The sequence below is a fragment of the Grammomys surdaster genome, unplaced genomic scaffold (assembly GCF_004785775.1).
Source record: "Grammomys surdaster isolate TR1022 unplaced genomic scaffold, NIH_TR_1.0 126612, whole genome shotgun sequence".
In the NCBI taxonomy this organism is placed as follows: domain Eukaryota; kingdom Metazoa; phylum Chordata; class Mammalia; order Rodentia; family Muridae; genus Grammomys; species Grammomys surdaster.
This window is the reverse complement of record NW_021621401.1, coordinates 544,356-558,654: the sequence shown is the minus strand read 5'-3', so window position 1 is coordinate 558,654 and position 14,299 is coordinate 544,356. Positions and strand designations below refer to the sequence as shown.

Below are 14,299 nucleotides of genomic sequence, written 5' to 3'. Positions count from 1 at the left end.
TGTCTATCGCCCCTTTGCTAACAGTTGCACCTGGTTCTTTCTGATCCTATCACTGACTGTGATAATGGCGGCCCGACTCTGTCGTTATGAGTCATCCGAGCAGTTCCGTCAGGCTCTCATGCTCACATTGTCTTTTTGCTGACGTTGGACTTGCTAATAGTGTTTGAGGAAGCAGGATTCAGGGTTCAGGCTTGACGTAGTTGTGGGTCACTTTGTCTAGCTTAGCATATATACCCTTCCTCCTGCTCAGGGGTGTGAGAATTGTCTGTCTTGCTCCCACCTGAGATATACGACTGTCACCGAGTCTCCAAAAACCTGTGCCATAGGCAATCTGGGTGCATCCACCTGTTTGGGGGGCGTCTCACAAACACCCTGTGAGTGGTTCTCATAGGAGAGAACCTGGTGTTTCTGGAGCCAAGGTGAGTCCCCAGCTTGGCTCTGAGCCACTTCTAACAGCCCCTATGGAGGGGACAGTGGGTGTCTGATCCTCTTACGTGGACAGTAAGGACACTGCAAGGAGCTTTACTGACAGTTTCTCAGCTGAGGTCTAGAAGCTTCTTTGGCATCCTTGTGTTGGCCACAAGATGGGTGGGATGGGATGTGTTTGTGGCCAGACTGCTGACTTCTGCCTAGTTGTGTGTGCGTATGTATGTGTGTGTGTGTGTGCCAGCGGTGTCTCCACAGGCTTTAAACCAGAAATGCCCACAGATGCTGTCGGATGTCTCCCCTGACTGTGAAGTGCTGAGCTGGGCATGGGACTCAGGTGGCATGTGAGTTTCTGTTAGGGGCATAGAGCATCCAGATCTGGCTAGCTAGGTGTCCCTTTTACCCTAGGGCAACAAATTCCATTGTAGAGCTAGGAGTGGAACAGATACATGGCTTGTCCTCGAGTGCAGAGGTCCCCTGGGATTCTTGCAGCGCCACTCACCCACCTCAAGACACTAGCAGCCAGAATATGGCTTCAGGCAAGTGCTGTATATGTGGTCCCCAAACAGGAGCCCTTGGCTTGGCCTACTGTAGGCATCTGTTCTCAGATTTGACAGTAAAGTTAGTCACAGCAGCCACAAGCCTGGGCTGTGGGTGTGCCTGACCATCACTGGGTTCTTAAACCTCTGCTGCCCATGGAGGTAGTGAAGATATCCTCCCAGAATGCCCTGAGGGCAGTCTCCTCAGGACACTATGGTGCTGAACACTGCAGGTCCAGCAGAGGAAACATAGGCCCGAAGCTCCCATTGACATGTGTTGGGGTATGGCTATATGTTCCCAGCATGGGGGATCTGCTCCACATTGTCTCAGAGTTCACTGGATGGATGAGGGATTGTCTCACCCATAAAACACAGGTGGTGCCAGGGATATCTGGTACTTCTGAGATACCAGCCTGAGGCACAGCCCTTCTCTTCCTGACATTCCTGGTGATGCTACTGCAAGCAGGTAGTGATACCCATGTAACCTTGTTAACAAAGGACTTCAGGTCCCTGAGCATGGGTCAACATCCCCCTCCATCTTTCTGAAGTCAAATGCCTCTTCCTCCATGTAGAGGCCTGGCCAAGGCCCCTGCCCACTTCCTGGGGCTTGAGGATAAAGGGGCTTGAGAGGCCTAAACAGGAGGAAGTTGCAGAGACCTGGCAGGGTAAGGGCACATCCCCTCCTTTCCCAGATGTCGCTAACTGGTTTTGGATTTCAATCATCTCCATCCCAACCTGGGCAAGCCTAGACCTCTCCATGCTTCTATCTTTGCCCAGAATTATGCAGAGGCTCCAGACCTCTCCATCCCCATCTGGGCTACCCCCAGGCCCCTCTGACTCCTCACCCTTGTCTCAATATACAGATGCTGAGCCAGCTGTGCCTGACCCTCTTCTTTCTTGGGTGCTCCATTGCTGGAACCCCAGGTGAGTCCTTCTCCCCTGCACTCCCTGTATTCTACAGAGGCTCTGAGCAGCTCTGTTCCCAGCATCATGGAGATATGTGTGTGACCTGTCTGCCCCAGTGTGGGTGGCAGACTGAGCACTGGCCCCCTGACCTTCTTACCTCTTGCTTGCAGCACCTGTCCCTGAGGGTGTGCTGGTGGGAATCGTGGGGGGCCATAGTGCCCCACAGGGGAAGTGGCCATGGCAGGTCAGCCTGAGGATCTACAGATACTATTGGGCTTTCTGGGTCCACATCTGTGGGGGCTCCATCATCCACCCACAGTGGGTGCTGACTGCTGCCCACTGCATTCATGAGTGAGTTCCTTTGTCATCTAGTGCTGGGTAGGATGTGGGGTGAATCAGAAAGTCTGGACCAAGAGAGACTGGTCTAAAGGCCTGGGTTCTAGTTGATTCTGTCCAGGACTGTGGAGAACTCCCCTATGGTGCTAGACTTCCCTATAGTCTGTCACAGCCTCTTTCTGACCTCAGGAGAGATGCTGACCCATCAGCCTTTCGGATCCACGCTGGGGAGGTGTACCTTTATGGGGGCAAGGAGCTTCTGAAAGTGAGGCGGGTCATTGTCCACCCAGACTTTGTCCATGTTGGCCTGAGTTCGGATGTGGCTCTGCTTCAGTTGGCAGAGCCTGTACAACCCTTTCCTAACATCAAGCCAGTCAAGCTGTCCTCTGAGTCTCTTGAGGTCACCAAGAAGGATGTATGCTGGGTGACCGGCTGGGGTGCAGTGAGCATGTACAGTAAGTACTGGGGAAGAATTTGAGCTGTGGGAACAAACTGGCCACCTGAGGATTCCTGGTGGGTGGTACCAAGGGCCTGGGAGCAAAGGGAGTCACCGACCAACATGACTGGCTACATCACCAAGCGATTCATGCTGTCCATCAGAGTCTGTGTACCTGAGGCCAGTGACACAGCAGGGTCCAGAATCTACAACTCTGAGGTGGAACAGTTGGTTCTTACTTTCCAACTAATAATAAAGTGATTTGGAGAAAATATTAGAAAAAAATCCACTTTTTTGGTCCTTGACAGGCAAGCAGACAGAATCCATTTGTAGACATCCTAGAACTCACAGGTAGACATGGGCCTTTCGGACTAGCATCTACACATTCTTTTCCAGGAGGATGATCCTGAGATCAGGGAGGGAGCTGGACCTGGACAGGGATGGAGCTATGCTGGAGATGCTCCTTCCCTGTATCCCCAGATGGAGCAGTAGGATTGTGGGATAGGTGGGGGACCTCTGTATCACCAGCCAGCCACAGCTCTCTTTTCCTCAGGATCACTGCCTCCACCCTACCGCCTGCAGCAGGTGCAGGTAAAAATAGTGGACAATGATCTTTGTGAGGAGCTGTACCACAATGCCACCAGGCACCACCATGGTGACCGGAGACTGATCCTACAGGACATGTTATGCGCAGGCAGCCAGGGCCAAGACTCCTGCTATGTGAGTCCTCCTTACCTCCTCCTCTCTGTCTCCATTCCCACATCAAGACTAGTAACCATCAGAGCTCCTTTTTCTTCCAGGGTGACTCAGGTGGCCCTCTGGTCTGCAATGTGACAGGCTCATGGACCCTGGTGGGAGTGGTGAGCTGGGGCTATGGCTGTGCCCTGAAGGACATCCCTGGGGTCTACGCACGTGTGCAGTCCTTCCTGCCCTGGATCACTCAGCAGATACAGAGGTTCTCCTGAGCCCAGCTGCTGGCCTCATGGTGGTCAGCTGAGGATGGGTGAGCTTTGGTCACGATTCCAGAGGTTTAGGCTCTGTTTCCTGGCTTCCTAAATAAAGATGTGCTGCACATTCATGTTCAAGATGTTTTGGTGTGAATACAAATCTACTTATCTCTACTGGAAACACCTATGGATGCTGTTTTAATGGTTTTCTAAATCAGGAAACCAAGGCTTGAACTCACCAAAGGTGGGGCTCAGACAGGTCTGCACTGTGTCCTTGTCTTTGATCCCCAGACACCCTGACTGGTGTCTCCTAAGCACCTAGCATCCCTATAGCATCCTGGAACCTGGATGTGGTGACATTGTGGTAGGAAGGGTAACAGTCCCAGGTTTCCCTCCTCAGGACAATGATACCCTGACCCTCATCAATGTCATCATGGGGCCAGAAGACCGCTGCATTGTGGTCTGTACCACACTTAGGTATTCTGGGACTCTGTAGATTCAGACACCCAGTGTGGCTAAGGTTACCTGCATGGCTTGGGCTGTTACCTTGAGCTATGCACAGGGGCAGCTGTTTAACGTACAGGGTGAGGACCAGTGGCTACACAGCCTTCCTCATAGGGCAGTTCTGACCCTGAGTGCATGGTGGGGAGGGACTGACTAACTCTTCACTGTGAGCAGCAGACCTCAGACTCAAACAGGGCTGTCCTCTCATCCCAAGCCTCCACCTAGGAGCTGACAGTCTGCAGAGGTCATTAGGTGCCTAGGGCAGTGATTGGCACTGACCTTTGTGCTGTGTAGGAGATGGGAGGTACCTGACTAGTGCTAACCTCAGACAGATTCATCTCAAGATGCTGGGGTCAGGGGTCGAGTGGGGTTGGAAGAGGCTCCAACTGGGGCTCTGCTGACTCTGGAGGGGGAAATCAGGATTGTGGGGGAGATCTGAGGTCCTGTGGAGCTCCCAGCAGGTCCAGCCTCTGTTCTTCCGAAGGGAAGCGGGCGCCTTTATTATGTTTTTTTCCCTTTCTTGCCTGTAGCTGGGCAGAGCAATGAGATAGAGGTGGTCCCTCATGGAGACTGGTAGTTACCTGGTTCCCATGGCTCCCACAGGCGTCAGGATAGTGCTACAGCTAACGACACACACACACACACACACACACACACACACACACACACGCACATGCAAGCACACGCACACAGGCACCCATATTTCTCCAACACAGTCCACTAAGAGTAAGATCTGTCTGATGCTTCCAGCACCTCCTCAGACAGGGAGAGTGGAAGGTAAAGGCTTTTCAGTACCTCACAACCTGGATGACACTGCTTCAGGCTCAGAGGGCAAAGTTAGCAGAACCTGGAGTCTCTGGACCATGGCTATCTAATGCTCCCAGGATGCTGGAAATGGATTGACCCAGCCCTTTCTCTTGCAGTGCCTGCTTCCTGGGTGTGAGGAATGGGTCCTCAGGCTGCTGAGAAGATAAGGTGGTCAGGGCTCTGGGGCAGTGGTTCCTCTGACTAATGAAGAGTCTGATTCCCCATAACCTGTGCTTGAGACCCTTCTAGTGTCACTGGGACCCCAGGTCTTGTCTGTCTGTGACACACTGGAAGCCAGGGCTAGAGGAATGTGATCAGTGGGCTTTTTGAGGCCAAAGTCCGTGCCCAGCTTTGCTCTGTGTGGCATTGGATGCCCACTCCTGCTGTGGCAGTCGGTTTCTCTTGAAGTATTTCTGTGCGGATCATAGGGATGCTAAGATCTGGAACAGGGAGCCAGTACTTGTCAGCACCTCTAGGTGTCAGAGACCATACTAAAGGTGTTCTGATGCCCTTCAGAAGAACATGTAAGCATATGTCCCCGCTAGCCTACCTATCAGGGTACAGAAATAGTCCCTCAGTCTGCCCCAAAGCTAGTGGTCACGGATGTGTGTGTGTGTGTGTGTGTGTGTGTGTGTGTGTGTGGTGTGTAGGGGGAAGAAGGGTGCATAGGTTGCACCCTTCAGAGGACAACTTACAGGAGTCAGTTCCTTCCTTCTAACAATGTTGTCGGGCTTAAGAACTAGCTATTTTCCTCATCTCAGCTGGCTCTTCCCCCTAATCCCCTGAGCCAGGATCTTGCTATGTAGGCCTTGGCTGGCCTGAAATTCATTAGGCAGGCCATACCAGCCTCAAACTTGTGGCTTCCTAAGGGCTTGGGAAAAGGTACAAGCTACATTAGTTCCCATGGGTACCTGCTACTTCTTACCAAGTTTCATTGAGCAGCACTGGCCAGGAAGCTCAGAAAGTTGACCACACTTGATAAACTCTGGAGGAGGTGGGGAGGTAATCCTGTCTCACCTTCCTCTGTAGCAGCTGTTCTCAACCTGTGAGGTCAGGTAAGACAATTGGAAAACAATGATATTTACATTACAGTTCGTAACAGTAGCAACATTACAGTTATAAAGTAGCAATGGAAATAGTTTCATGGTTGAGGGTCAGGGAGGGGTCATCACACATGAGGAACTGTATTAAAGGGTGGCACTGTTAGGAAGGCTGAGAATCACTCGTCTACAGGATGACACTGGCTTCCAGAGAAGGTATCCCAGTGACATTCCTGCTGTAACCTCCCTCCTGCTCCTAGGAAGGGGCTTTGTCCCCACAGTTCTTGCTGATGATGCGGTAGTGGTTTTCCCCTGCAAGGGCCCTGGCAGTCACTCTCAGAGAATGGAGTACCAGGTCTGTGGACGAATCTTCTCCAGACTTAGCAGGCACCATGTCCTCTGCTACATGCCCACGTGGGTCCTTCTCCTCATACCCTGGAAAGCTCCCAGTGTAGTGTCCCCTGCATGGGTAGCCTGGGGCAAGGAGAGTTAGTGCCCGTGGGACAGTGCCTAGCAGGGCACACACTTAGAAGGTGGTTGTGTGACAGCTGGAGTTGTTCTACTTCCTTGCAAATAGTTCAGGCCCTGTCATTATCTTTAAAACAAGGAATCAGATGGGTTTTCATTAATGGACACTGTTGCTTGGGTGTTTTTTTCTGCTACAGTGCTGATTGAAACAATACTCTTGTGCACAGCACACAAGCACTCTGCCATTGAGTTATGCCCCCAGACTGACATCATTGCTTTTTAAATAGCAAAGTGCTCTTTAAAAGATGAGATGATTAAGTGTAAAAGACAAGAAAATTAAATGGAGAAAATCATAATTGAGTCCTGGGGCAGTCTGCACAGAGATGTTTCAGCCCAGCCTGGTCACTCTCAGATCTGAGGCCCTTGACGGGTGCTATTATGAATATACAACTGGCTGGTCCCTAATGCAACCTCTGGGTACATAAGCCTTTCAGGATTCCATTACTGCCAGAACCCTTTCTGGAATGTTCTTGGTAAACTTACTTTTGGAAACTAATGACCAATAATAGCTCCTGGGACCTTTCCCTAGGGACACTCACTGGGAGCAGCTCCTTTCTCCCAAGGCAGGTGAGATTGCCTCTGAACTCCAGGTTAAGAACCATGGAGACAGTGGTTTCCCTAAGGATACACACAGCAGCAGATAGGCTGGGGACCAGGCAGGAATGCTAACCCTGGACCTCTCCTCCTACTCACCTCTGGGTCTGATCCCATGAGAAGAGACCAGGACAAGTGTGACCTTGGGCACTCAAGACCAGCAGATCAATGCAGGGAGATACTCTCCTATGTGAGGTAGAGTTGTCAAGACAGAATGACCCAAGCACCTGGCTTCTTCCTTATCTCCAGCTCTTCTTCTCAGTCCCAGAGACATCATGTTCGGTCCCTGACTCCCAGGCCAACTTTCCATCTTCTCAAGGCTCAGCCTGAATTTGCATCAAGGGATTCTCCAATGATAGCCAGGGCTATCCACAGACCCATCATCAGGGACCTTGATTTTTCCTGCTCCTTCAACTTCATCCTGAGGATGCTGGTAACCAACCAACATTACATGTGACTAAGCAAATCTGTCCACGTGGACAATGGAGATTTCTCCCTGGATCACCCAGAACTGAAGAGGAGGACTTTTCAGGTCTTGGGAAAGTATTGTACCTAACCTAGGAGTTGGTTCATCACTAATCTATATTCCTCTCATACACAGACTGGGATATACCTGGGGATGTTGAAAAAATGTTGTCTGTGACTCTTATCAGCTGTAGTTCAAGTGTCCCAAGGACTCTGGTCGTTTTACTCTGAAACAGTGATACCCAAGTGCTGGTACCTCATCCCAGCTCTCCCTCTTGCAACACCATCCCTGGGCAACCACATCCGTTCCCTAACAGCATCCCTGACCCCAGAAGTTCGACAGGACCTCTCACTGGCTAGGTTGTGGCTCCTGAGCTAACGGTTACTTGCCTCAGCTCACATGGTCCCTAGTTCTCTCTGATTCTATCACGGATGTGCTCATTCATGGTGGCCTGGTCCTGCCTCTATCAGAGTGGCCAGGTATCCTATCTCTAGGTCTTGTTGCCCAACAGCAACATCAGGACCACCAATGAGGGGCCTCAGGTGATCTCACACAGATAAGGCACCCTGGGCTTGCAATGCCACAGGGAGCAGGAGATGGTTTCCCCTGAGTGAGCCCTTAGGTCACTCTTTAGGCTTTGCTAGGTTCTTGGAAAATGTAAAGGGCCCAACCCTTCACTTACTTCCTGTCTGTGCCCCATGCAGCTGTCCAGATTGATATCCCTTGTCTGAGAGAACATATCTCTCCCTCTGCCATTCCTGGTCTTGTTTAGTGTTGTTTTTTGAGATAGGGTCTCACTATGTAGTCTCAACTAGCTTGGAGCTTACTATTTAGGCCAGACTGGCCTTAAACTCACAGAGATCCACCTGCCTCTGCTTTGATTTGAAGATGTGGCCATGACACCCAGCCTGCTGTTCCTGTAGTGATGGTTCATTCACATTTCACACTAGACTTTCCCTCAGGCTGAGAGTCCGAACCACAGTCCCTCCTAGCCTTGCCACCTACGCAAAGGTCACAGAACCAGAATTTTATGCCCTGATACTAGGCTTACACGGTTCCCTCAAAGTACCCTGACTTATCCTGGGGCCTCGGAACTCACACTGTCCCCATGCACAGGTAGCTGCTCTGTATACTTATCTCAGCCTCTCAGGGCTGGCTCTCACTGGACCAGGACCTGAGGCCAGATGTACATCTCCCTCGATTCCTCCACAGTCCCAGATACAGCCAGCCCTGAGTGACCATGTATGCTATTCCACTAGCACTGTCTGCAACCCTAAAGCTCACTCTGGTCTTAGAGCTTAGCTTTCCCCAGTGTTCCAAAGCTAACACAACCCTGTAGGTAAAAGGACTGCAGGAGTCTGGGGGTGGTAGACTACATGTCTAAACTGCATGAGGCTCCAGCATTGCATAGAAACAGGCATGGGGGTGCACACCTGTAATCCCGGTACTTGGGAGGTAAAGAGGGAGAGAAAGGAGAATCAGAAGTTCAAGGTTATCCTAGGCTACATAATGAGCTTGAGGTCATCTTGGACTACATGAGATTCCTCCCACCCCCAACACACATAGGCTGGCCACAAATGGGGGGAGAGTTCAGCCAGGGCCCATGGTGGCTCCAGCGCATATCTGACACTAAGATTTCTGGAGGGAAACCCAAGACTGAAGTGCTGTGGCCAGGGATGTGGAGTGTGGGAATTGCTGGCACACTTTGGGATCCATGGGCCTCAGTCTCCCACAGGTCCTAGAGAATGGGTCCTGTATTCAGCGCTGTAAGCTCTGCCTATGGGTGTCCACAGTGGTAAGGTTCTCAGCCATTCAGCTAGTTTTTGTGAAGTATATTTGAAGCCTATGTTCTGGTCACTGTAGGCCCGGACGTGGAGCCCTGGGCAGAAGCTTCTCTGTGATGTCAATATCGTGGCTCTGCATCTGGCAAGGGGGAGCTGGTTTACCTGGGTCTGAGTGTCACCTATACATCTGGAGAGGGTTCTTTTCCCTGGCCCCTCATGGGATGAGTTAGCACTAGCACCAGGATAGGCTGTAACCTTCTTCCTCCAAACCTCCCCATGATGCTGCTTCGAGCAGACAGTGACATTCCTATGACTCTATTCTGGGTAACTGGACCAGGGAAGGACATAGTTCCCAACAGTCCCTGTCTGAGGTTAAATGCCACTTCCTTCCAGCCCCTCCTTGAAGTGACAGACTTGGTCAAGCCTCTGCCCACTTCCTGGGGCTCAAGGATAAAGGACTGAGAGGCTCTGGCAGGGAGGGAGCTACAGAGACCTGGCATGGTAAGGGCATCACCCTCTTCCCTTCTAGATGCCCTCAGTGAACTCTGGGAGGCAAGCTTCTCCATCCCAGCCCAGGCAAGCCCAGCTTCCTCCATGCCCTTCCATGCTTGCATCCTCTCCCAGATCCACGAAGGGTCTCCAGCCTTCTCCATCCTGATGGAAGCTAGCCCAGCTCCTGCTGCACTCTCTGTTTCTCTTTACAGATGTTGAGCCGGCTGGGCCTGACTCTCTTCTTTCTTGGATGCTCCGTTGCTGGGAGTTCAGGTGAGCCCTCTCTCCATGCCACCTTCTACACAGGCTCCAGACAGCTGTGTTCCTCTGTGGACACATGCATGTTCTGCTCTGTCTGCCCCAGCGCCCAGCGTGAGTGTTAGGCTGAGCACTGGGCTCCTGATCTTACCTTTTGCTTGCAGCACCTGTCCCTGATGATGTGCTGGTGGGCATCGTGGGGGGCCGTAATGCCCCACAGGGGAAGTGGCCTTGGCAGGTCAGCCTGAGGAAGTACAACTATTACTTGACTTCCTGGATCCACATCTGCGGGGGCTCCATCATCCACCCACAGTGGGTGCTGACTGCTGCCCACTGCATTCATGAGTGAGTTCCTTTGTCATCTAGTGCTGGGTAGGATGTGGGGTGAATCAGGGAGACCAGCATGGGGTTCACTTGATTCTGTCCAGAAGAACTTCCCCCAAGTACCTAGAATATGTAGCCACAGCCTCTTTCTGACCCCAGGAGAAATGCGGACCCGTCAGCCTTCCGCATTCATGCTGGGGATGTGTACCTCTATGGGGGCAAGAAGCTGCTGAGTGTGAGCCAGATGATCATCCACCAGGACTACGTGCAGGGTGTCCTGGGCTCAGATGTGGCTCTGCTTAAGCTGGAGAAACCCTTGAACCGTTCTGCTAACATCAAGCCTGTCAAGCTGATCTCTGGGTCTCTTGAGGTCAACTCAAAATGCTTGGTGACTGGCTGGGGCATGGTGCGCATTCACGGTATGTATCAAGAAAAGAATCGGGCTGTGGGAGCAAACTTGTCATCTGAGGATCCCTGCTGGGTGACACTGAGGTTCTAGGGAACAGAATCCAGGGAAGGAAGAGAATGTTGGTGAATACAGAGCACCTCTGGCTGCTTTTCTCCAGATACTCAAGATGTCTGTCAGTCAGAGCTCTGTACCTGAGGCCGAAAGCATGGCCAGGCCCAGAACCCAAGACTCCGAGGGGCAAAGGCCCTTCCTATTCCTCTCTCTGATCCCTCTTCCTCCTCTTCCTCATTCCTATTCCACTCTGTGCTCCCTCTTCCTCTTCTTTTTCCTCTTCCTCCTCCTCCTCCTCCCCCTCCTCCTCCTCCTTTTTTCCTCTTCTCTTTTGGAAATACTAGAACATCTGACTCCTCTCTTTTCAGCTCTGGAGCTGCAGGCTGATAGATTTGGCTACATTATTTATGTATGCACTTAGAGGGCATGCCATGCTTTGTTATAACATTCATGTGGAGGTCAGGAGGCAACGTTCAGGAATCTGTTCTCTTCTTCTATCATATGTGTCCCTGGAGATGAACTCAGGTCTTCAGACTTGGCTGCAAGCACCTTCATCAACTGACCCATCTCACTGGCCCCTATAAGCACATAGGAACCATCTTTAGCCTCCTAAATGTCAGAGCTGAGCATGGATCTTGCAGATGTGTGTCTTCTATATACACTGTTCCAGGGTTGGATTTGGGTAGGGATGGATGTATTCTCAGTCCCCAGGATGAGTTGGTACGGTAGGTTAGGTTCTATATACTACCAACCCTACTTCCTTTCTCCCCAGCATCGCTGCCCCCTCCCTACCGCCTGCAGCAGGTTCAGGTGCAGATAGTGGATAATGTCATCTGTGAGCAGTTGTACCATAATGCCACCAGGCACCACCACCAGGACCACAGATTCATCCAAGATGACATGCTGTGTGCCAGCAGTGTGGGCCATGGGACATGCTATGTGAGTTCAGTTGACTTCCTCCTTCTTGTCCCTTATCCCACTTCAGGCCAACATCCACTGATGCTACTTCCTCTGATAGGGTGACTCAGGTGGCCCCCTGGTCTGCAGCGTAGCAGGCTCCTGGAAATTGGTGGGAGTGGTGAGCTGGGGCTATGGCTGTGGCCTGAAGGACATCCCTGGGGTCTATGCACGTGTGCAGTCCTTCCTGCCCTGGATCAAACAGCAGACACAGAGGTTCCCCTGAGCCCAGCTGCTGGCCTCATGCTGGTCGTCAGAAGATGAGTCTCTCAGTGCCCATTGCTTCAGCCTTTGCCCATTATTCCAAACCTGTCCTGTCCTCTGGCCTTCTGGGAGTCTGGACATCCCTGACCCAGCAAAGAAAGCAGGGACGATGGCCAGCAGGGTGGGTGCTCTTAGCTTGACGGGAGGTGGAGAGGAATGGAGGCTTTCTATGCATGCAGCTGATGAAGGTACCGAGTAACATTTGCTTCTGGCTGTCCTTAATAAAGGTCGTGTGCACACTTAAGTTCAGGATCCTGTGTGAGTTTTACATTTCCTTCTCTTTGGAAAAGATGCCCACAGGTGTGGTTTACCATACACTGAGAGAACTATCTTCTTGTGCTGCTAAACTTGTTTGTGCTCTGTGTCCTTGTCCTGGATGGGTGTCCAGATAGTCACTATTGGGCTTTACTATCTTGGCATCCCTAATGTACTTGGAGTCCAGGAGTGGCCATATTGCACACGAAGAGTTTGGGGTCAGGGGAGTTCTTCAGCATGACAAAAGACTTTGGCCATCACAAGTGACAGAGTGTGTTTGGGATCAATGACTCACAGAAAGTCCTCAACCTTCATCTTCATGTCATTCTGTGCTGGGACTCTGTAGACTCAGACCATATAGTTAAGATTACCTGTAGAACATGGGGCTGGAAAAGAAGTAACTGCATCAGTACCGTCTGACAGAACCCCAGCCCCTGCAAGTATGCCTAACTGGCCTGATGAGGGGTCAGCGGCCGAGGATGAAGCTGGCACCAACTAGTCGAATCTAGAGCAGATTCTGAGTTCCCCAAGGCCATGTGAGGCTCTTTGCTGTTCACTTACACAGCCTCCAGGTGGCGCTGCAGGATTGGAAGTGGGAGCTGAGGCTCCGGTGTGCAAGGGGCTCCTTCATAAGGTAGCCCAATGCCTCCTGGTGCAGGGACTGTGTTCAGCAGGCAGAAAGCAGCCTTTCCCACTCGTCAGGGTCATTTTTAATTTTCTTTTGGAGGAGAGAGATCTATGTGACTCAGGCTGGCCTCAAATTTCCATGCCAAGCTCTTTCGGAGAGTCTTCACTCTTCGTAGGCTTTTATTTGCTATTTTATGGGCTGCTGGCTGAATGAAGGTGGACAGGCTAGCCTGTATTCGACTGCAGAGTCTGGGATAAGATGCGGTGGGAAGCAGGATTTGGGGACCTGGTACCTTCTACAGGAAAATGGGTTGTGGCAGGTTATGTGTGTGGCCAGGCCCCCAGCATCCCTCACCTCCCACAGTCCTGTGGGACCACACAGGTTAGGAGTTTTGTAACACAGATGTAGCTGCAAAACCCTCAGGATCCCGATATAAAGTGTGTTCTATCAATTTTCTGTGCTCTGCCTGACCCGTACTCTCTGGCTCCTGATTGGCAGGAAGCCAGATGGCCTCTTGGGGCTGCCCCTACGCTTGTCCTAGAATAGCAGGATCCAATGCCTTGTCTATTCTAGAGTTTTGCATGTATTGGGGAAAAACTCTACCATTAGGCTACATCACCAATCCTTTTTGACAGCGTTGTTAGCTTGGCCAGGCTACCTTTGAACTCACAGTCAGTCTTTCTGCCTTAGTCTCTCCTGTGGTTGAGAGGGCAGGCCTGTGCCTCCGGACTCGGGTCTTCACTGCTCACTGTTTCTGAGCACACGTTTTACACAGTGTCCTGGCTCATCCCTTGTGGCTAATACTGTCTGTTGAAGGAATCCACAGGACTCGCTTGTCCGGGTACAAGTCAATGGAGATTTGGGGCTGTTTCTAATTAGTGCTCTTGGGAGTAACACTGCTTTTAACAGTTTGTGTTTTGTGTGAACACATGTCTTCTCTTGGAGGAGCACAACTGTGATTGCAGACTCACACAGAATGTTTAAAGAATGCAAGGTGTTCAGATCTGGGGCTGTGATTACATCATGCTGGCTGTGGATAGGACTGGGGCTCTGCTGACTTTCTAGTGTCTACCAACTCCTCCCCAGCTTCAGGAGCTCTGAACAGGGGTGGGGTGGGGTGTAGAGTTTCTTCCTGGGTTTTATTTGTGACAGGCTCCCCCTCCCGAAGACCATGTTGGCTTTAAATTTGCAGTGATCCCCCTGCCTCAGCCTCCAGAGTGGTAGGCTTACAAACATTAAGCCACCATGGCTTGTTCTGTTTTCTTTCTTTCTTTCTTTCTTTCTTTCTTTCTTTCTTTCTTTCTTTCTTTCTCTCTTTCTTTCTATCTTTCTTTCCTCTCTCTCTCTC

General features: G+C 51.3%; 2 protein-coding genes across 2 annotated transcripts; both read left to right on the top strand.

Annotated features, from left to right (window-relative positions):
• The first annotated feature begins 264 nt into the window (after nt 1-264).
• LOC114615274 (serine protease 29) lies at nt 265-3,728 on the top strand. The gene is made up of 6 exons (XM_028761006.1): nt 265-419; nt 1,829-1,889; nt 2,042-2,222; nt 2,397-2,662; nt 3,197-3,363; nt 3,444-3,728. The coding sequence occupies exons 2-6, from the start codon at nt 1,829-1,831 to the stop codon at nt 3,606-3,608; spliced, it is 840 nt and encodes a 279-aa protein (XP_028616839.1). The 5' UTR covers nt 265-419; the 3' UTR covers nt 3,609-3,728.
• Nucleotides 3,729-10,017: 6,289 nt separating this feature from the next.
• LOC114615267 (serine protease 29-like) lies at nt 10,018-12,312 on the top strand. The gene is made up of 5 exons (XM_028761000.1): nt 10,018-10,078; nt 10,228-10,408; nt 10,547-10,806; nt 11,620-11,786; nt 11,866-12,312. Exons 1-5 carry the CDS (start codon nt 10,018-10,020, stop codon nt 12,028-12,030), a joined length of 834 nt encoding a protein of 277 aa, XP_028616833.1. The 3' UTR covers nt 12,031-12,312.
• Nucleotides 12,313-14,299: the final 1,987 nt, after the last annotated feature.

Excerpts from the sequence above, each read along its gene's own strand:
- LOC114615274 (XM_028761006.1), top strand. The coding sequence starts at position 1,829 with ATGCTGAGCCAGCTGTGCCTGACCCTCTTCTTTCTTGGGTGCTCCATT. Across the intron at positions 2,663-3,196 it reads GGGTGCAGTGAGCATGTACA|GATCACTGCCTCCACCCTAC; the intron begins GTAAGTACTGGG and ends TCTTTTCCTCAG. Across the intron at positions 3,364-3,443 it reads AGGGCCAAGACTCCTGCTAT|GGTGACTCAGGTGGCCCTCT; the intron begins GTGAGTCCTCCT and ends TTTTTCTTCCAG.
- LOC114615267 (XM_028761000.1), top strand. The coding sequence starts at position 10,018 with ATGTTGAGCCGGCTGGGCCTGACTCTCTTCTTTCTTGGATGCTCCGTT. Across the intron at positions 10,079-10,227 it reads CTCCGTTGCTGGGAGTTCAG|CACCTGTCCCTGATGATGTG; the intron begins GTGAGCCCTCTC and ends TTTTGCTTGCAG. Across the intron at positions 10,409-10,546 it reads GCTGCCCACTGCATTCATGA|GAGAAATGCGGACCCGTCAG; the intron begins GTGAGTTCCTTT and ends TTCTGACCCCAG.